Below are 22,352 nucleotides of genomic sequence, written 5' to 3' on the forward strand. Positions count from 1 at the left end.
AGCTGTCATTTGATCTGTTTAGTTTCATCCCAATTTAGCACACTGCCTGGTTAGTTTTAAAGAACTGATGCCAGCGAATAACTTCCGAAAATGGCATTAATTCCACTGTAGTTCCTTGTCATCCAAACATATAAATTAGAATAAGAGTAGGTCCCTCAGACCCTCAAGTCTTCTGTCTAATGAGATCATGGTAGAATAGTTCTAATCTTAACTCTGCATTCCATCTTATCACAAGAGGTTCTGCAGATGCTGGGAATCCATAATAGGTACAAAATATTGGAAGAACAGCATCAATAGAGAGGGATAAACAGCCAATGTTTGGGCCGAGACCCTTCATCTGGAGTGGAAAGGAAGGGGGAAGAAGCCAGAATAAGGAAGTGGGGTTGGGAGGCTGGAGGGAAGAGTACAAGTTAAAGGTGTAAGGTGAAGTCAGGGGAGGAGCAAGTTGGGTAGGGGAGGGGGAATGAAATGAGAAGCTGGGAGGTGATAGGTGCGAAAAGTAAAGGGCCAACGAAGTAGGAATCAGATTGGAGAGAGTAGACCATGGGAGAAAGGGAAGAAGGGGTGATAGGCAGATGAAGAGAAGAGGTAAAAGGGGAGCCAGATTGGGGAATATGAGGTGTTGCCCTTTAAACCTGAGAATGGCCTTGTGGCAGTAGTAGAGGCCATGGACCGATATGTTGGAATGGGGATTAGAATTAAATTTCTGTCCGTAGATGCTGCTTGATCTCTTGAGCTCTGCTTGCATTTTGTATGTGTTATTCTGCATTCCAGCTGCCCAAGGTAATGTTATACTCCTTTACCAAATATCAATCTATCTCTGCTTTTAAGAATTTTTTTAACTTGTCTGCACAGCTGCTCAGAGGGTTCTGAGTATTTCTTTCCCTCTAAGGGGGGAAAAACCTCAGCTCTCACTTTATGACTGTAATACATAGTTTTAGATTCTCCCACAGAGGAGGTCCTGCCAAAATCCACGAAAATGTGTTAGGGCATTGTACAATAATTAGCTACATCTGAAGGATTTAAGGGTTTAAAAAGGAACAGTTAAATACGGGCTAAACCTCGTGTATTCAAAGCTATTAACTGAATAAGCTTCCTTTCTATGATCCTGTTTGTACTTGCAAACTGTTTTGTCTTTTTTATGATGTCAAGGTGTACAATTTCCCTGCCAAAACCACTTAAAATAAATTCTCCTCTTGATTCATATGGCAAATGTTTGTTTAAACATTGCCATAAGGAAAAAAACCCCAGGATGTTTGGCACTGAGGAATATAGATGAGAGATGCTGTAGTAATGATGGCACAAGTGAGAGCAGGTCACATGATTTCCATGGACCAATGATGGCAGTTTGCAACAGACTGAGTCTGTCAAAGTCTGTAGGCCTGTCAAATCATCAATAACTCAACAGTGACTTTCAGACAATTGTTGTTTTGTAGGACCTATTATTTCCAAATGGATGGATTTCTGAATTCTGACTGCATGAAAACACAGGATGAAGTTGTAACGTCTTTTGGATTTGTATAAAAATACCAATTCTCTTAATAGTTCTCAAACCAGGAGTTTTGAAACTTATGATTGGAGTCTCTGTTAAATTCAGTATGTACTTTCTGCTGGGATTTGAATTCCTCGTAGAAATATTGAAAGGTTAAGCACTTTGGAAAATACCGGATCAAACTGAGCTAAATGATGCTTTTATACTTAGGTAACTGATTCCATGAGAAATAGACCGGGGTAGGCCATCAGGCCTGTTGAGCCTGCAAAGCCATTCAACAAAATCATGGCTGATCTGTCCGTGGACTTAGCTGCTCCCCGCCTGCCTTTTTCCCATTATCCTTAATTCTACTGCTGTGCAAAATATGTCTGTGTTTTAAGTGTATTTAATGAGGTAGTCTCTACTGCTTCCCTGGGCAGAGAATTCCACAGATTAAAGCAGTTTCTCCTCATCTGCAACCTAGATCTGTTTCCTGAATATTGAGGCTATGGCCCTTAGTTCTAGCATCACTTACCAATGTAAGCAACTTTCCTGCCTCTATCTTAACTATCCCTTTCATAATTTTAAATGCTTTTTTAAGATTCCCTCTTATTCTTCTGAATTCCAGTATTTAGTCCCAGGCAACTCAACCTTTCCTCATAGGTTAACCTCCTTATAAGTGTAAGTACAATTATGAAAGAAGCCCAGCAGTGCCTCTATGACATCCATTACTTTGGCATGCAACTGTTACTTTGACAAACCTCTATAGATATGTGGTGCAGAGTATATTGACTGGTTGCATCACAGCCTGGTCTGGAAACGCCAATGCCTTCGAACGGAAAATCCTACAGAGAATGGTGGCTACAGTTCAGTCCATCACAGGTAAAGCCCCCGCCACCATTGAGCACAACTACGCAGAGTGCTCTCGCAAGAAAGCAGCATCCGTCGTCAGTATCCTCACCACCTAGGTCATGCTATCTTCTTGCTGCTCCCATCAGGCAGAAGGTACAGGAGCATCACGACTCATACCAGGTTCAGGAGTGATTGTTACCCCTCAGCCAGTGGGGCTAGCTTCACTTGCCCCAGCACTGAACTATTCCCACAGTCTATGGGCTCATTTTCAAGGACTCTTCATCTCATGTTCTCAATATTAATCACTTATTTATTATTGTTTTCTCTTTTTTTAATTTCCGTTTTGTTGTATTTTACACATTGAATTGAATTGACTGAATTTCTTACATCCTTCACATACATGAGGAGTAAAAATCTTTACATTACATCTCTGTCTAAATGTGCAATTTATGGTAATTTGTAATAGTATGTACAACAGGACAGTCAATATAGCATAGAAATACAATTGTATCAGTATGAATTAATCGGTCTGATGGCCTGGTGGAAGAAGCTGTCCTGAAGCCTGTTGGTCCTGGCTTTCATGCTGCGGTATCATTTGTCTGTCCACTCAGTTGGGTCCAATCTTTCATTGATTCTATTAAGGTTCTTGGATTTACTGAGCATGCCCGCAAGAAATCGAATCTCAGGGTTGTATGTGGTATATGTACTTTGATAATAATTTTACTTTGAACTTTGAACTTAGCCACAAATGACCATCCTATCAATTAAACCGTTAGTTTGCAGACATATCTTCAGCTGGCTCCAGATCCCACAGTTCACTGACCATTTTTCATTGATGTTGTCGCAACTGTTGAATTTGAATGTTACTAAAGAGGGTTGTGTGGATTACATTTCACCTGTTCCGAATGACTCTTTTTGAAGACAGATCATTCTGTAATGTGATGGAGAGGCCCTGACAAGGCCAGCATTTATCGACCATCCCTAAATCCCCTTGAGCTGCTAGACCAATTTAGAGAGAAAGAGAAATTGCCTTTAAACTCATGAGAGAGCACAGGCCATCAACTTTTTGCTGTTGATGTTTCTGTAGCAGACAATTTCTTTTTTACGAGGTCGAGTTGCTAGCTCGACGCTCAACCCAGCACGGATCGAAAGCATGCCTAGGGAGCTGGCTGGATTTGAACTCGGGAGCCTTCGCTCTGAAGTCCGGCGCTGATGCCACTATGCCACCAGCCAGCTAGACCAATTTAGAGAACTGTGAAAAGTCAGCCATATTGGGCCAGGAATTGCATATTAATGATACTCCAGCAGTTTCATGCCACGGTACCATTCTCTTGTCACCAGATTTTGTTTAAGTAACACAAAGAATATAATTCCCTGGAGGAATTCAGCAGGTCAGGTACCAGGAATAAACAGACAACGTTTTGGGCCAAAACCGTTCGTCAGGACTGATGAAGGGCATCGGCCCAAAACGTTGACTGCTTATTCCCCTCCATAGATGCTGCCTGACCGGCTGAGTCCCTCCAGCGTGTAATGTGTACCGCTCTGGATTTTCAGCATCTGCAGAATCTCTCGTGTTTATTTAATTTCCTGCATTGCTATAGTTGGATCATGTTGTAGGCTTCTGTCCAAGTTCACATAATCACCATGCCAGACTTTCTAAATCTTTCAGACTGTGCTACCTACTTTCGTTTAGCTATTGAACTGTGATGTGTCTGTCTTTTGTGTGATAGCAATGCCTTAGCGAAGAGTGGGCGGTTTAATCATGATCACAACATTCATCCATTGCAAAGTACTTTGGGTTATTTCCAAGTATGCAATAAAATGTTATCTTAATTTAGTTTCTTTAGTTCTAACCTTTGGTTTTGTGCTGTTGGTGCACTGCACTCATAATAGTTAAAAATATAGAAATTTAGCGTGCAATTAACTCCTAGTCATTTCTGTTTTGTTCAAAGGCTGCAGTGTGATTGTCAACACAACACTTGTGGAGTGTCATGTGATCAGTGTTGCCCTGGATACAATCAGCTGCCTTGGAAACCTGCTACAACAGACAGTGCAAATGAATGTGAACGTATGTATTTTCATGAAACTTTGGCATCCTAAGAAATTATATTTATAATGTTGAATATTGCATCCCAGAATAGAAACAAAAACCTCAGGCCATCTAAAAATTTCTTTCCCCAGGCAGCGAATGTGTTCAACCATTTTAATTTGCCGCTCCCCCAACCCCTTCTGTCACCGCAATGAACATTTTGAACCACTTTTATAATGCTGGTTACATTGTAAATACATGCTGGTATTTATGTGTTTATGCACATTTTATTCCGTATCTGTACTTTGACATCTAACTTTATTTTTATATCATTCTTTATTCCTTGTAATTGTTGAATGTTGTTTTTGTTGCGTGTTGTGCCCTGGCCAACACACAGAGCAAATGGCTAATCAGTGTACAAAATGGACAGTACAGATATTTAGCTGGGGTGCCTAAGACTTTTGCACAGTACTCTAGTAATTTTAAGTATTGCACTGTACTGCTGCCAAAAAAAATACTGATTTCATGACAGATGCGAGTGATGATAAAACTGATTCTTTTCTGGGTCTCTATTGTGGACTGAGGGGACGGGGAGAGGGGAATCATGGGAAGGGAAAAGGGAAAGAACAGGAAGCGCCAGCGAGACATTCTGTAATGATCAATAACTTAGTTGTCTGGAATCAAATGGCCTTGCCTGGTGTCTCAGGGCTGAGTGTGTCTGCACCCACACTACACCCCGCCCCCACCCCTGGCACTCCTTTTCTGCCACCTGTTCCATACCCCTCCTGCTGCACTCCACCCTCCCCATTCTCAGTATCCTTTGCTTCCATCAGATGTACAAACTCACTCCACGTTGACAAATACAGTACTGTGCGAAGGGTTTAGGCACCCTAGCTATATTGCATAGTCTGTAAATGGTGAATAAAGTTGATTAAGTTTAAAGTTTGGCATCATTCCATGAAAGAGAGAGGCAATTGGTTATCTGTGTGATAACATTTACCATCCCAGTTCCGAATAGACACTTCAGAGACAGTTATTAATTTAAGCAACACACATCAAAGTTGCTGGTGAACGCAGCAGGCCAGGCAGCATCTGTAGGAAGAGGTGCAGTCGACGTTTCAGGCCGAGACCCTTCGTCAGAACTAACTGAAGGAAGAGTGAGTAAGGGATTTGAAATTTGGAGGGGGAGGGGGAGATCCAAAATGATAGGAGAAGACAGGAGGGGGAGGGATAGAGGCAAGAGCTGGACAGGTGATAGGCAAAAGGGGATACGAGAGGATCATGGGACAGGAGGTCCGGGAAGAAAGACAAGGGGGGGAGACCCAGAGGATGGGCAAGAGGTATATTCAGAGGGACAGAGGGAGAAAAAGGAGAGTGAGAGAAAGAATGTGTGCATAAAAATAAGTAACAGAAGTCGATGTTCATGCCATCAGGTTGGAGGCTACCCAGACGGAATATAAGGTGTTGTTCCTCCAACCTGAGTGTGGCTTCATCTTTACAGTAGAGGAGGCCGTGGATAGACATGTCAGAATGGGAATGGGATGTGGAATTAAAATATGCGGCCACTGGGAGATCTTGCTTTCTCTGGCGGACAGAGCGTAGATGTTCAGCAAAGCGGTCTCCCAGTCTGCGTCGGGTCTTGCCAATATATAAAAGGCCACATCGGGAGCACTGGACGCAGTATATCACCCCAGTCGACTCACAGGTGAAATGTTGCCTCACCTGGAAGGACTGTTTGGGGCCCTGAATGGTGGTAAGGGAGGAAGTGTAAGGGCATGTGTAGCACTTGTTCCGCTTACACGGATAAGTGCCAGGAGGGAGATCAGTGGGGAGGGATGGGGGGGACGAATGGACAAGGGAGTTGCGTAGGGAGCGATCCCTGCGGAATGCAGAGAGACGGGGGGAGGGAAAGATGTGCTTAGTGGTGGGATCCCGTTGGAGGTGGCGGAAGTTACGGAGAATTACAGTGGCCACACATTTTAATTCCACATCCCATTCCCATTCTGATATGTCTATCCACGGCCTCCTCTACTGTAAAGATGAAGCCACACTCAGGTTGGAGGAACAACACCTTATATTCCGTCTGGGTAGCCTCCAACCTGATGGCATGAACATCGACTTCTCTAACTTCTGCTAAGGCCCCACCTCCCCCTGGTACCCCATCTGTTACTTATTTTTATGCACACATTCTTTCTCTCACTCTCCTTTTTCTCCCTCTGTCCCTCTGAATATACCTCTTGCCCATCCTCTGGGTCCCCCCCCCCCCTTGTCTTTCTTCCCGGACCTCTAGTCCCATGATCCTCTCGTATCCCCTTTTGCCTATCACCTGTCCAGCTCTTGGCTCTATCCCGCCCCCTCCTGTCTTCTCCTATCATTTTGGATCTCCCCCTCCCCCTCCAACTTTCAAATCCCTTACTCACTCTTCCTTCAGTTAGTCCTGACGAAGGGTCTTGGCCTGAAACGTCGACTGCACCTCTTCCTACAGATGCTGCCTGGCCTGCTGCGTTCACCAGCAACTTTGATGTGTGTTGCTTGAATTTCCAGCATCTGCAGAATTCCTGTTGTTTGTTATTAATTTAACATTAGCTTATCACTAGCCCACTTATAAATTTACATCCCCTCCACTGGCTTTGTTTTGGTTTCATTGTAATGCTTTCTTCCATTTGCAATTGGTTTTCCACACCCCATTGTCATCATACGATCACTTGCTTTCAGAATTGTTTGTGACTTTTTCCCTTTTCTTATCTTAACCAACACCACAAACCATCTTCAAGCCCTGTTGAACTGCTGATCATGAGTTCAATTCTGGTTCAGAACTTTGAGCTGTGATCACTTTCAGTTGCAAGTATTAATCTTGCACCCCTATTCTGACTGATAAAAATTCTGCTATTGATGCTTGCATTTGGTACAAATCACTGCAGTGAGAAAATGCTATGGTTATTTGTTCCTGAGTTTTAATTGTCAACTACATGAGATTATTTAATTTACTAGCATTGGTAACAGTCATTAATTCGTGTGGGGATTAATTTACAAAGCAAGACACTTTTTAGTGAATAGCTATTTGTAGTTATGATAAACTATAACTAGTTATAGTTATTTAGTTACTTGTTTATTATGCAGATTCATTACCAATACATCATTATTAGTTCAGTGAATGGGGAAAGTTTTAACAATGTTGCACTCTTCACAGAAACCAAACTTCAAAATTCAATGTATTGATTTGCCTTTGGGCTGTCCTGTGACCCTGGGACTTGTTTACATCGGTGTCAATTATTGTCTCATACCGAGTGTGATTGTTTTAAATCTCTGATGCTTTGCCTTGTATTAAAATGTCCTGCTTTATAATGGAGACAGGTATAGTATGATTGATATTTTATCTCAATCAATGAAAGTCACAGTGCTGGACAACTCAATGAGGCTGAAACAGTAGTGTACCCTGGTACAAACTCCTTTATAAAATAATAATCAAGTTATTTAAGAAAACAATATGTGCTTGTCCATATGACTGTTGTTGTCCCATTGATAGTGTTGGTATCTTTAAGGTCCAAGTTCTACTCAAATGCCCTCTTTTCCCTCAACACCTAGTGTAACCCTTGATAAGTGTGTCACGCAGAAATCTCCAGACTAAATTAGTCTTGACAAGGAGATCTCCCAGTTCGAATGGCCCAGGTTTAGCCCTGATCCTCTGCTGCAGTCTGCGTGGAGTTTAGACTTTCTCGCAGTGGCCGCGTGTGCTTCCTCTCGGTGCTCTGATTTCCTCTCGCATCCAAAAGATAGGCAGGTTGGTAGGTTATTTAGCCACTGTAAATTGTCCCTGGTGTGTAGCTGAGCGGCAGAACCTAGGGGGGAATGTAGTGAGAATAAAATGAGATGAGTGCAAATGGGTCTTTGATGATAGATGCTAACTTAGAGGTCTGTTTTGTGGATGGCTGTGAAGAATCAGAATTTCAGGTTGTGTACTGCATGCATTCCGTAATATTAAATTGAACCACTTGATAGACTTCATGCTTCTGGTATATAGGAATGTCCTCGAGCACGTGAAGGCAATGAATGAACTCTGAATGCATGTATTTTATAACTTTTCCAATTGGCTCATGCTTGAATCATTCTGATTAAGATTAAGTTTGTACTGTTCCTCCTCCATACCTTCATTTTGTAACTGGTAATGGAGCAAGTACTGTAAACACAGGTCACAATCTACTAACTGAGCTACCTGCTCTTATGAATGTTAAGGTTTTACTCAACAAAGTACAAGTCTTCAAACAAGCACAAGCTATCTACATTATTCTTTCTGAATGATGCAGATTAAGAATCCATCATCCTTTACATCTGTTTTGATTTTGGCTTCTTTCCCTTTCCATTCCACTTGTAATGTAGGGTCTTGGCCCAAAAAGGTTTCTTCCTCTCCATAAATGCTGCCTGACCTGCTAAGTTCCTCCATGATATTGTGTGTTACTCTGGTTTTCCAGCATAAGACATAGGAGTAGAATTAGGCCATTCAGCAAATTGAGGCTGCTCCACCATCCCCTGATGGCTGATCCAAGATCTAGTCCTTTCAACATTCGCTAGGTTTCAGTGAGGTCCCCTCACATATTTCTAAATTCCAGTGAGTACAGGCCCAAAGCTGCCAAACACTCCTCGTATGTTAACCCCTTCATTCCAGGAATCATCCTTGTGAACCTCCTCTGGACTCTCAACAATAACAACACATCCTTTCGAAGATATGGTGCCCAAAACTGCTGACAATATTCTAAGTGTGGCCTGACTAGTGTCTTATAAAGCTTCAGCATTACCTCCTTGCTTTTATATTCTGTTCTCCTTGAAATAACTACCTTCCTTACATTTGCTTTCTTTACCACAGACTCAACCTGTAAATTAATCTTCTGGGAGTCTTGCACAAGGACTCCTAAGTCACTCTGCACCTCTGATGTTTGAATTTTCTCCCCATTTAGATAACAGTCTGCATTATTGTTCCTTTTACCAAGATACATTGACATACATTTTCCAACACTGGATCCCTGCTGCAAACGCATTGCTTTCTCAGCACTACCTACCCCTTCACATATCTTCGTATCATCTGCAAACTTTGCCACAAAACTATGAATTCTATTATCTAAATCAGTGACAAACAATGCGAAAAGTAGACATCCCAATACTGACTCCTGAGGAACACTGCTAGTCACTGGCAGCCAACCAGAAAAGTCCCCTTTTATTGCCATTCAGTGCCTCCTGCCTGTCAGCCATTCCTCTATCCATGCCAGTATCTTTTCTGTAACACTATAGGATTTTATCTTGTTAAGCAGCCTCATGTGAGGCACCTTATCAAATGCCTTCTGAAAATCCAAATAAATGGCATCCACTACCTCTCCTTTGTCCACCCTGCTTGTTACTTCCTCAAAGAACTCAAACAGATTTGTCAGGCAAGATTTCCCTTTACAGAAAGCATGCTGACTTTGACTTATTTTATTATTAGTCTCCAAGTACCCCAAAACCTCATCCTTAATAATAGACTCCAGCACTTTCCCAACCACTGAGGTGAGGCTAACTCGCCTATAATTTCTTTTCTCTTACCTTCCTCCTTTCTTAAAGAGTGGAGTGACATTTGCAATTTTCCAGTCCTCTGGGACCATGCCAGAATCAAGTGATTCTTGAAAGATCATGACCAATGCATCCATTATCTCCTCAGCAACCTCTCTCAGGACTCTGGGATGTAGTCCATCTGGTCCAGATGACTTATCCACCTTAAGACCTTTGAATTTGCTGAGTACTTTTCCCTTTTTAATTGCAATGGCACTCTCTCCTGCTCCTTCACACTCATAAACCTCTGGCACACTGCTAGTGTCTTCCACAGTGAAGACCGATGCAAAGTGCCTATTAAGTTCACCTGCCATTTCTTTGGCATATGGTTCTAACTCCATAAACAAGTTTGCAGATGACACCACGGTGGTTGGTCTGATCAGAGGGGATGATGAGACAGCCTACAGGGACGAGGTCCAGCACCTAGCCACGTGGTGTGCCGACAACAACCTGGCCCTTAACACCCAGAAGACGAAGGAGATCATTGTGGACCTCAGGCATGTTAGGAGCCACACTCGCGTCCCCATCTACATCAACAGAGCTATAGTGGAGCGTGTATCAAGCTTCAACTTCCTTGGTGTCCACATTTCCGAGGATCTCACCTGGTCCCTGAACTCCTCCATCCTGGTCAAAAAGGCGCAACAGCACCTGTATTTCCTGCGGAGCATCAAGAAAGCTCACCTCTATCCCAGGATACTGACGAACTTTTACCGCTGTACCATTGAGAGCATACTCACCAACTGCATCTCAGTGTGGTATGGCAATTGTCCTGTATCGGACTGCAAAGCACTTCAGCATGTGGTGAAAACTGCCCAGTGGATTATTGACACCCATTGAGAACATCTACCTGGGCAGGGCGAAAAGAATTATCAAGGATGCATCTCACCCTAACCATGGACTTATTACTTTCCTCCCATCCGATAGACGCTACAGGAGCCTCCGCTCCTGTACCAGCAGGCACAGGAAGAGCTTCTTCCCTGAGGCTGTGACCCTGCTGAACCTCACATCACAGCGCTAAGCAGTATTGCACCCATACTGTACTGTCTCAGTACTTTTATATTTGTGTGCTGTAGCACTTACTTTTTATTCACAGTTATATTGTAAATAACACTATTCTTTACATTTTTGGTCAGATACTAACTGTATTTCATTGGCTTTGTAACTGTACTCGGCACAATGACAATAAAATTGAATCTAATCTAATCTTTGTCCTCCATCACTACCTCACCAGTGGTCCAGTATCAACTTTAACCTCCCTGTTACTCTTTATGTAACTGAAAAAACTTTTAGTATCTTGCTTTATATTATTGGTTAGTTTGCCCTCATATTTCATCTTTTCCCTTCTTAGTTGCATTTTGTTGGATTCTAACAGCTTCCAAATCGTATAGTGTCCCACTCACTTTTGGTACCTTTTATGCCCTTGTCTTTAACTTCGCTTGTCAGCCCTGATTACCTACCCCTGCTATTTGAGAATCTGCAGAATGACTTGTGTTTATAACTTGCTACAAGGAAGGATCTATAATCCATTTATCAAGTTAAGTTCCTCATTCCTCAACCTGTCACCTTGGACTGGATTAATAATGAACAATAATTGTGTAAGTTCGTATTCAGTAAGTAGAATGTTTGGCTTTTTCCAGGAGGGGCTAGATGAGTTGTATGGCAAGTTGTTTAATTTAAAAAGAGGACTTTGTTTATTTATTTATTTACTTATCTGTTTATTTAGAGGTACAGCGTGGAGTAGGCCCTTCAGGCCCTTTGAGCCATGTTGACCCAGCAAGCACCGACAAATCCGGTTAGCCCTAACCTAATCACGGGACAATTAACAATGGCCAATTAATTAACCTACTAACCGCCATGTCTTTGGACTGTAGGAGGTAACTGGAGCACCCAGGGAAAACCCACACACGTTCCATGGGGAGAACATACAAACTCCTTGCAGAATGGCGCCAGAATTGAACTCTGAACTCTGGAGCACTCTGAGCTGTAATAGTGTCATGCTGACCACTACACTACCATGGCACCACTTACTATATGTTTGAGTCTTGCTCGTACCAACCCGGCGACTATAATAAGTGAATGCACTCGTAACTGGGGCAGATTTCTGACTTCATTGTCTGTCTGGTATGTTGACAGAATGAATCTCTTGTCTTTCATAAGGAATGTGATTCAGTGCTTTCAAAGGAGTGAAACTCTGGCTGGTTTTTATAAAAGGCTAACAGCTGTGTCATGTTACTGTCACTGCGAATAATACTCAAATCTCCTACATGCTGTTTTCTAAACAGTCCAGGAGGATATGACTTCAGACACAGTGAATGGTTTTGTTGTGTTCAACAATAATCTAAGAGACCAGAATAGGGTTGCTTTCATGTGGAATGAATGAGGACCTTTCTGGACTGGGATTCAGAGCTTTGTGACACACCTTATCAAAGTTCACGGATATTGCACGTATTGTGGATGTGGTCTCAATGATTTTTTTCCCCTCTAATTTCCATCCTGCAGCCTGCAATTGTAATGCTCATGCATTTGAATGTGTGTATGACCCTGCAGTGGACCGGCGTCAAGGGAGCTTAAATCGCCATGGTCAATATGAAGGAGGGGGCGTCTGCATTGATTGCCAAGTAAGCACTTCACTCTGTAGAAACTATTCCTCTTATTTCTTCTCTCAAGGTTTTATTTATTCGTTTGTTTAGAACTGCAGCACAGTTACAGACCCTTCCTGTGAGTCCTTGCTGCCCATTTAGAACCGTGATCAATTAACCTGCTTACAGTCCTGAAAAAGGGACTTGCCCAAAACATTGGCTCTTATTTGTCTCCTGACCTGCTGAGCTCCTCCAGCATTATGTGTGTGTTGCTCTGGATTTCCAGCATCTGCAAAATCTCTTATGCTTGTAACCTACTAACGCCATATGTCTTATGATTATGGGAGGAAACCAGAGTACCCAGAGGAAACTCTCATGGTCATCGGGAGACCATGCAAGCTCCTTACAGACAGGGGTAATTGAACCCAGGCCGCTGGCGCTGTAGAAGTGTTACATAAACCGCTATGCTACCATTCTGCCTCCATAGTATGGCTGCTTAGATCTCACCTGAGGTAGATCAAGTCTTGTCAGGGCTTTTTATGCATGAAACAATTGCTGTTCCACTCTGTAGAATGGGACTGACTGGTGCAACAGATAAGATCCTAATGTTACCTACCGAATGTTGAAAAGACTAGATAAGGTGAAGATGGGGATGATGTTTCCTCTGGTGGAGGTATCTAGAACAAGAGGGCACAGCCTCAAAATTGAGGGGCGACCTTTTAGAGCAGAAGTAAGGAGGAGTTTTTCTTTTAGTCAAAGAGTGGAGAACCTGTGGAATGCTCTGCCACAGACTGCAGTGAAGGCCAAGTCCGTGGGTATATTCAAAACAGAAGTTGATAGATCCCTGATTGGTCGGGGCATCAAGGGACATTGTGAGAGGGTAGGTGTATGGGGTTGAATGGGATCCCGATCAGCCATGATGGAATGGCAGAGTGGACTCAATAAAGTCATGGCTGGTCAGGCTGTGGACTCAGCTCTGTCTACCTGCCTTCTCCCCATAAACCGGGGGTTCCCAACCTTTTCTATCCCATGGAGCCTTACCATTAACTGAGGGAACTGTGGACCCCAGGTCGGGAACCCCAACCATAAACCTTAATTGCCCTGCTATGCAAAAACCTCTTAAATATATTTAATGAGGTAGCCTGTACTGCTTCTCTGACAGAGAATTCCTCAGATTCACCACTCTTTGGGGAAAAACAGCTTCTCCACACCTGCAATCCTAAATCTATCCACCCTGAATCTTGTTCCTATATCCTTTAGTTCTAGTCTCACTTACCCGTGGAGGCAACTTTCCTGCCTCTGTCTCATCTGTCTCTTTCACAATTTTATGTGATGCTCTGTACAGGGCCAAACCTGACCTGGTGCAGTTAGCACATTCTATCGGGACCTTTTCTCCCGTCTCCAGTGTCCCAAAGACATGCTGATGGGTTAATTGGCTGCTGTTGATTAATGTGAGTGGCGGACAAAGCGGGGGAGTTGATGGTAAACACAAGAGATTATACAGATGCTGGAAAGTTAGCAGGTCAGGCTAACACATACAAAATGCTGGAGTTGGGGGGAGGGTCGCTTTGTCAAGCACCTTCGCTCTGTCCGCAACAAGCAGGATTACCTGGTGACCAACCATTTTAATTCCAATCTCCATTCCCATCCTGGCTCGCCAGGCCATGGCCTCTTCTGCCACAGTGAGGCCACTCTCAGGTTGGAGCCATACCTTGTATTCCGTCTGGATAGCCTCCAACCTGATGGCCTGACTATTGATTTCTCTAACTTGCAGTAATTTTTTCCTCTCCCCTTTCCGTCTCCTATTCTGCACTCTGTCTCCTGTTGTACCTCCTCCCTCCTTCTCACCTGCTCACCACCTTCCCAAATGCCTCTCCTCCTCCTCCTCCTTCTCCCACGATCCACTCTCCTGTCCTATCAGATTCTTCCTTCAGCTCTTTACCTTTCCCTCTACCAGCTTCTCACTTCATCCCCCCACCCCACCCGCACCCACCGACCTACCTCCTCATCTGGCTTCACCTATCATCCTGTTAGCCTGTACTCCATCCTCACCCCTCGCCTTCTTGTTCTGGCTTCTTCCCCTGCCTTTGCAGTCCTAATGAAGTGTCTTGCAACGGCTTTTCAGAGCTGACATAAACTCAGTGGGTTAACTGTGGTAAAAAAAAATGTGAGATCTAGTTTGGGAAATAAGGAGAATGGTAGCTGTGTGGAACAAGCTTCCAGCAGAAGTGGTTGAGGCAGGTTCAATGTTGTCATTTAAAGTTAAATTGGATAGATATATGGACAGGAAAGGAATGGAGGGTTATGGGCTGAGTGCAGGTCGGTGGGACTACGTAAGAGTAAGAGTTCGGCATGGACTAGAAGGGCCGAGTTGGCCTGTTTCCGTGCTGTGATTGTTATATGGTTGTATGGTTATAATATAACGTGGATTAATGTAGAATTTGTACACGTGGGTGTTTAATAATGATATAGATTAAGCTGGGTCTAAATGGCCTATTTCAATGTTGTAAGACTCTATGGGTAGCACAATTTTCAGGGAAGTGAGACGAAGGACAGCAGAGGTATGCTGGGCCCAAAGCCGTTTTTCTGTGCTACAAGACTTTATGACTCTACAATTCCTTAGTATGTTGGTCTACCTCCTTCAGTCTCCATGCTCCCTTTTGGACAGGATCAGGCCCAAGGGAAAAAGAAGTTAAGATCAACCTGAATTTGCGTGTTACTAATATGGTGAAACAATTGGAGAAGACCCCTTCTTCTCCCCCACAACACTTTCTTTTCCCCCCCGCAACTCTTTCCCCTCCCCGCAACCCTTTCCCTTTCCCTTCCCCCGCACAACTCTTTCCCCTCCCCCACAACACTGCCCCTCGCCGCCATCTCTCTCCCCCCTCCCTGCCATCTCTCCCCCCCCTCCCCGCCATCTCTCTCCACCCTCACCACCCTCTCGCTCTCCCTCCCCACCATCTCTCTCTCCTTCTCCACTCTCTTTCTAATTTTATTAAAAGAGAAATCTTTTTGACTTTTTCTGCTGCATTGTATTTGGAGTTAAATGCAACATTAGCATTTAAAACAAACTTCCTCTGATACCTTGCAGCACAACACTGCCGGCGTAAACTGTGAGCGTTGTGTGGATGGATATTATCGGGCACCTGAAGTTCCAGCTGACTCGGTGGATGCCTGTATTCGTAGGTTTTACTCAATCTGTTATTTATTTACAATATTTTCTTTGAGTGCGGGAAGAGGAAAAGCAGCACTTGAACTGATGTGCACTGTGTTGTTTCAGCTTGTAATTGCAATTCCGAGTTCACAGAAGGCAGCTGTGAGGACAACACAGGCCGCTGTTACTGCAAGTACAACTACGCCGGTGAGAATTGTGACCAGTGTGCCCTGGGATATTATGACTTCCCCAATTGTTACCGTAAGTACGCAGAAACAGAGCTGGGTCTTACAAATGAATTACTGTGATTGGCAGAAGTGAAGAAAAGTATTAGAAAAGAAAAGCTTTAAGGTGAGAATAAGCGAATGGGTTGAGGTCTTCGGAAGATTGACGATAATAGTTTTTGGAATTCAGACCAAACAGCAAGACATCTGATTAGTCTGGAGATCTACAAAGAAACTTCAATCTCCTGTACTGTGGTTGTAAAGGTTTCATTGCAGCTTGGGCTTTATTTCCAAGGAGTGGTTCCCTTGACCTTAAATGGCGTCTGCTGTTCTCTCCCTATTCCCTTTACATTGCCTGGTGTCCTCTGCTAGAATTAAGGACTCCAATCCTTTGCCTTTCCCAGTTCTAGCTGTCCAAAGCATTTGAACTCCATGGAGATACTTCAAATAAACTGCAAAAGTCTGAGGCACATATATATAACTGGGGTGCCTAAGACCTTTGCACAGTACTGTAGTAATTTTATGTATTGCACTATAATGCTGTCGCAAAAAGAATCAAAATTTCATGACATATGTGAGTGATGATAACCTGATTCTGATTTGTTTCTCTATTGTGGACTGAGAGTGGGAAGGGGGCAGGAAGAAAAGAATCGTGCTTGGGAAAAGGGGAAGAGAGAGTGGAGGGAGCAGGAAGCACCAGAGAGACATTCGTATAATCAGTAAATCAGTTGTTTAGAATCAAATAACCCTGCCTGGTGTCTCAGGGCTGGGTGTGTCTAAACCTGTGCCACTCCCCACCCCTGGCACCCCTTCTCTGCCACCTGTCCCACACCCCTCCCGCGGCACCCCACTCTTGCCCTATCAGCACCCTTTCCTCCTGCCAGATTTACAAACTTGCTTTTTCGCTCCACATTGACAACTACAGTACTGTGCAAAAGTCTTGGGTGTGCTAGTACTGCATATATGCCTAAGGATTTTGAACAGCACTGTGAATAGATAAATTAATGACTCCATTCCATTGACTGCTTTTCCCATTTCTAGCTGTTCCGAAGCATTTGAACTCCAAAGGGATACTTCAAATATATAGAAACTGATGTATCTTACTGAAGACTAGAGCCAAACTATACACCGTACATAGGGACTGATTGATAGCTATGCTGTAGAATTCCAATTCCATTGGATGTTTGATGACAACAACAGTAGCATAGTGATTAGCATTACAAATTACAATGCCAGCAACTCGGGTTCAATTCTGCCTCTGCCTGCTAGGAGTTTGCACGTTCCCACACGGTCACAGGGAGAATGTACAACCACTCTTCTCTAAGCCGCACAGGTGCACAGACACACAATAACTGAAATGCTCCCATGCACATAGCCTTTGTTGCTGCACAACTGGAATTTTCTTTTATATAACATTAATATAATTTTAAAATCTATCTTAATATAATTGTGTAATTATGTGTTGGTGAATATAATCCATAAATTTTCCAAATAATAAACATACCACAACCTTTACTTAAAAACCTTTTAGAGCTTCAACTTATGTACATTGTGAGCATTTCAATTACAACACTGTTACAAATTGTAATAGTAAACACAGAATGGAAGTTGGTAGCCCATTGTTAATAAACTGCCGGCCAGCTGTATGCCTGCACCGTCTTAAGTTTAAAAGCTTACAAATCATGTTTGTTGTACTGTATTTCATTATACCCTTCAATTAATAAATTAAGTTAAAAGTAAATGATTTTTCAATTTTCATTCTAAATAAAAAAAATTAAGTACCACGCAGTTTTCAGGCCCTGTAAAAATTTCCACTCAGAGCAATGGTTGTGAAAAAAAAAGTAAAGAGAACATTGCTAACAAACTTCTTATAGACAATAACAAAGTCAGTTCTCTCTGGGTGTTCCAGTTTCCTCCCACATACCAAAGATGTATGGGTTAGTAGGTTATGGACATTGGACATTGAATTATTGGGCTGGAAGGGCCCTGTAGTGTGCTGTATCTCTAAATAAATAAGCATTTATTCATTCTGCCACAGAGTAACAGCACTGCGTTTAATTTCTTTCACAAACCCTCAGAAAAAAGGCAGCCCATGACTGCATAAGGCTTGATCCAGACAACATCATGGCAAATGACATTCACTCTACAAAGGTACAAGGTAATGACATAGCAACCAGGAGAGAGTGTAGCTGGCCTGCTGAGTTCCTCCAGCATTTGCGTGTGTTGGGGAGAGAGAGCAGCCCACTTGATTGACATCCCATCCACTACCTTGCAGATCCACTCCCCCTACCGCCGGCACACGTCTCCTCTACAAAATACACTGCAGTTACTTACCTTGTTCATTATGCGCCGTGTCATATGATGCAGGCAATCATAGTCTTCCCATGAGCATAATTGTTCTTGGCAAATTTTTCCACCAAAATGGTTTGCCGTTACTGCCTTCTGGGCAGGTGACCAGTGACAATACAGATGACCCCAGCTGTTATCGATCTCTTCGGAGATTGTCTGCCTGGCATCAGTGGTTGCATAACCAGGACTTGAGATATGCACCAGCTGCTCATACGACCATCCACCACCTGCTCCCACAGCTTCATGTGACCCTGATCGGGGGCTAAACAGGTGCTACACCTTGCCAAGGGTGACCTGCAGGGTAGTGGATGGAAGGAGCGCTTTACATCTCCTTTGGTAGAGACGTATCTCCACCCCACCATCCAACTCACCTAGGGTACCTCCTGAGCCTGAAGCCTCCAAAATGAAGGACAAGGGCAGCAGGTGCACCATCCATCTCTCTCAGGGTTTGGAGCCTGGAACTGCCTCCCAAGCAGCACCGTGGGTTTGTGTTCACCAGTAGGGCTGTAGGTTCATGAAGGCCGCTCATCACTCGCTCAGGGTGCTCATTAATTGTGGCCTTGCCAGTGAACTTGCGTCACAAGCCATGTGTGAGAGTGACAGTAACAAGACAATCTGGCACGTAAAGCGTATTGTGATTGACACTGATTAGGACACCAACCCTGCGCTGATTGTCCTCATAAGGTCTTTTGGTCTTTTGGGCTGAGCAGACTCGATGGCCAAAAAGCAGAATTCTGCTCTAAAACATAAGAGCAGAATTCTGCCTTTTGGCCATCGAGTCTGCTCAACCATTTGATCATTGCTGGTTTATTATCTCTTTCAACCCAATTCTCCTGCCTTCTCCCTGTAACTCTTGATGTCCTTGTTAATCAGAAGTCTATCAACCTCTGCTTTAAGTTTGCCCAATGACTTTAAATATACCCACAGCCGTTGGTGGCAATGCACTCCACAGAGTCACCATCCTCTGGCTAAAGAAATTACTCTTCACAATCACATGAATATCTGCAGATGCTGGAAATCCAAAGCAAACACACAAAATGCTGGAGGAACTCAGCAGGTCAGGCAGCATCTATGAAAAAGAGTAAACAGTCGACATTTCGGGCTAAGACCCTTCGTCTGGAATTCAGTCGACGTTTTGGGCCGAGACCTGTCAAGCAGACATCTCCTGTTTATCTCCTGGCCTATTCCTCTTCATCACTGTTCAAAAGGGATGCTGTTCTATTCTGAGGTTTTGTTCTCTACTCCTAGCCTCTCCACATCCACTCTATCTAGGCCTTTCAATATTTGGTAGGTTTGTAATATCTGTTCTGTGTCTGTTCGAAAGTACAGGTCATGAATTGATTCAACTAAAATAACTATGCCTCTAACAGTGAGGCACTCCTTAAGTCCTGCAATGAACTGTGCAGAATTTGAGACAATGCAGTTGATTTATCAGAACTTGATTGAACATCATCGGGTGCCAACCTAGCACGATGATTAATAAAAGATAATGATTATTGCACACGTACATTGAAATATCGAACCATACAGTGAAATGTGTTGTCTTGCATCAAAAACCAGCACAGTCTGAGGACAACATGCTGGGGAAGCCCACAAGTGTTGCCTGCTGTCAGCGCCAATGTAGCACACACACAACTTGCTAACCCTAACCCATATGCCTTTGGAATGTGGGAGGAAACTGGAGTCGCCAAATGCAGTCACTGGGGAGAACGTGCAAACTCCTTGCATACAGCAGGGGGTATTGAACCCTGATTAGTGGTTGCTGGTACTGTAAAGCGATTTGCTAACTGCTACACCACCATACAGCTGAATTCCAAACTGAACTGTGTGTGGTGTATAGAGTACAAATATACATGTGCTATGAGGATGTATGAAGCAAGTGCAGTAACTACGTGACACCTTCTTTACATTGCTTATGTAGCCCCCCTGGCAAGCCTCAGGGTCGCCCAACTCGCTGTCGTCTAGGGAAACAGCCCTCGGCCCCACCAAACTGGATAATTAAGATTGCATGAATGCTGTGTGATGCACCTCACCCTGCCAAATAACAGACGATACACCTCATACGATTAAATGAATTACAGTTTATAGATATTACTGGAACTATATAATTAATAGATAAAATATAAAAGGAAAATAAAAGGCGCCACACTTATTAAAGTTCAATCTCTTCGTGCACAAACAGTTGGAGCTCTAGTAACGATCCTCTCCTCACCATTCGATCCCCTCTGACCACCTCGACCCACCGCCTGGGACCAACCACGGTGGTCGACCAGACGCTCCACACGAGTCTGTCTCCGTCTCCTCTCCTTGCCGTAAACGCTGGACCTCGGACTCCTGCTCGGGGTCCAACCCCGTTAGCCGGCTCACAGCACCTTATCCATCCTCTCTCTCTCTCTCACGCGCCTTCTGCCCAAAAACCTGCGCATCACAATAACTTACAGACACACTAGAAAGAATAACATCTATCCCAATTGGTTCGTTCGCTCTGTTATCAGTAATATAACCCAAACAAGCTGCCAGCGAAAGAACTTTCTCAGCATTTAGCATCACAAAGAAGCCATTTTAATTAGCCTACGCAGTAACATAAAAGAAGAAACCCCTTACACTTATGTTTCTACACACTTCTATATGGGTTTATAATAAAAGGCCCCCCACCCCCACCCGCCCCCATGCATTGCCTTCTTTCCTGTGCACTGAGTCTATCATAGATTCAGGCCCGAGAGTGTCTTTGAACCTCAGCAAATGATCATTTGCAACCAGGAGCCAGAAAGCAAACAGAAGTATTTATTTCTCTTCAATTTCTTTTTATCTTCGCCACCCACGTAGGCTTGGAGCTTAGGTTTTAAAAAAAAACATGTCAGGCTGGATGGAAATGGCCCTCTTGTTAAAGAAGCAACTTATAGTAAGCGTGAGAGTGTTCTGAAGTTGGCCCTCTGTCATAGAAATCTATTGCAAACAGATGGATGAGATCTGGACGATATTTTGATCAGAAGATGGCTGGTACATTAAATGGTTCTACTCCGCTCACTGTGTTTTTGTTCAACAGCTTTGCCAGCGGCTCCCACGCAGACCACAGGAGCCCTGATTCACGTGGGTGAAATAATCAGTAAGTCACTGAAAGTGTTTTCTGTTCTTATTTTGATTGCACGTTTAATTGTGTTTTTAGCAGTCAGGTCACAGTTTGACAGTGATTTTGCTAGACAGGTTAAAACGGTGTAATGGCTGTAGCCCAGTTACTGCTCCGAGTAGACAACTATTAAGAGGTTGAAGTATTAACCTCAGCAACAAGGACTGATATCCTGAACAAGGGTGTAGTTCATGATAGACGTGTTCGCACCCACCCGGTAAATGGAACAGCAACCCTTATTGATTTTTTTGTCTCAAAACCCATAGTACTGCTTTGAGAGTACTAAGATCTCATGTTCTTCCAGCTTTAATAATAGCACAATGCACACAAAATAGTCTCAGCCGTTCTGTCAGAACAGACTTAATCTGATCTTGTCCTGTTCCCAACTCCCGAAGCTTCAATACATCTGTCTGCCCTAGCCCTGCAGATATTGTGCCTTGAAGATAGTGTGTACACAGCACAAGCTTCACAGTTCTCGAGGAGAGAGTGTCTTTTGAAATGAAAAAACCTTCCTTATATTCTGAAACTGCCTTCTAGTTATAAGTTTTGCCACGAGGGCAAGAACCCTCTCTGTTACTACTTTGTGATGCCTCGTAGGACTGTTTTCTATTTCAATAAAATCACCTGTTGCTCCTCTGACATAAGGGTCTAAGCTGCCATATTTTTCCTCACAAGGAAAAGCTCTTCATTCCAGAAACCAATGTAGAGAAATTCTTTAAACTACATCCCACACATGTATATTCTTCTCACCCCCCTCCCTTTAAATAAGAAGGCCAAAACTGAACAGAGTACTGCAGATGTGGTCTCATTGATGCCCTGTAAAGCTGTGGCAAGACCTTCCTACTTTTATACTCCATATTTGTGTGTGTGTTGGGGAAAAGAAGGTGAATACGGAGTTTCTGGCTGGCTGGGAGCAGAAGGGGTGAAGATTGATCTCAATCCTAGCAATGCTTCATCAGCAAGAGTGTCCAACATCATTGAACACATTAG

At 43.5% G+C, this 22,352-nt stretch overlaps 1 protein-coding gene across 3 annotated transcripts in view; it reads left to right on the plus strand.

Moving 5' to 3' along the window:
• Positions 1-22,352, plus strand: part of lama5 (laminin, alpha 5) — a 374,262-nt gene that overhangs the window by 165,959 nt on the left and 185,951 nt on the right. For all 3 annotated transcript variants that reach the window (XM_072242339.1, XM_072242347.1, XM_072242358.1), the window contains 5 exons: positions 4,276-4,391; positions 12,429-12,547; positions 15,600-15,690; positions 15,789-15,923; positions 21,282-21,341. In XM_072242339.1, coding sequence (XP_072098440.1) covers positions 4,276-4,391; positions 12,429-12,547; positions 15,600-15,690; positions 15,789-15,923; positions 21,282-21,341 — 521 coding nt within the window. The remainder of the gene's footprint in view (positions 1-4,275; positions 4,392-12,428; positions 12,548-15,599; positions 15,691-15,788; positions 15,924-21,281; positions 21,342-22,352) is intronic.

This window comes from Mobula birostris, chromosome 2 (assembly GCF_030028105.1).
Source record: "Mobula birostris isolate sMobBir1 chromosome 2, sMobBir1.hap1, whole genome shotgun sequence".
In the NCBI taxonomy this organism is placed as follows: Eukaryota; Metazoa; Chordata; class Chondrichthyes; order Myliobatiformes; family Myliobatidae; genus Mobula; species Mobula birostris.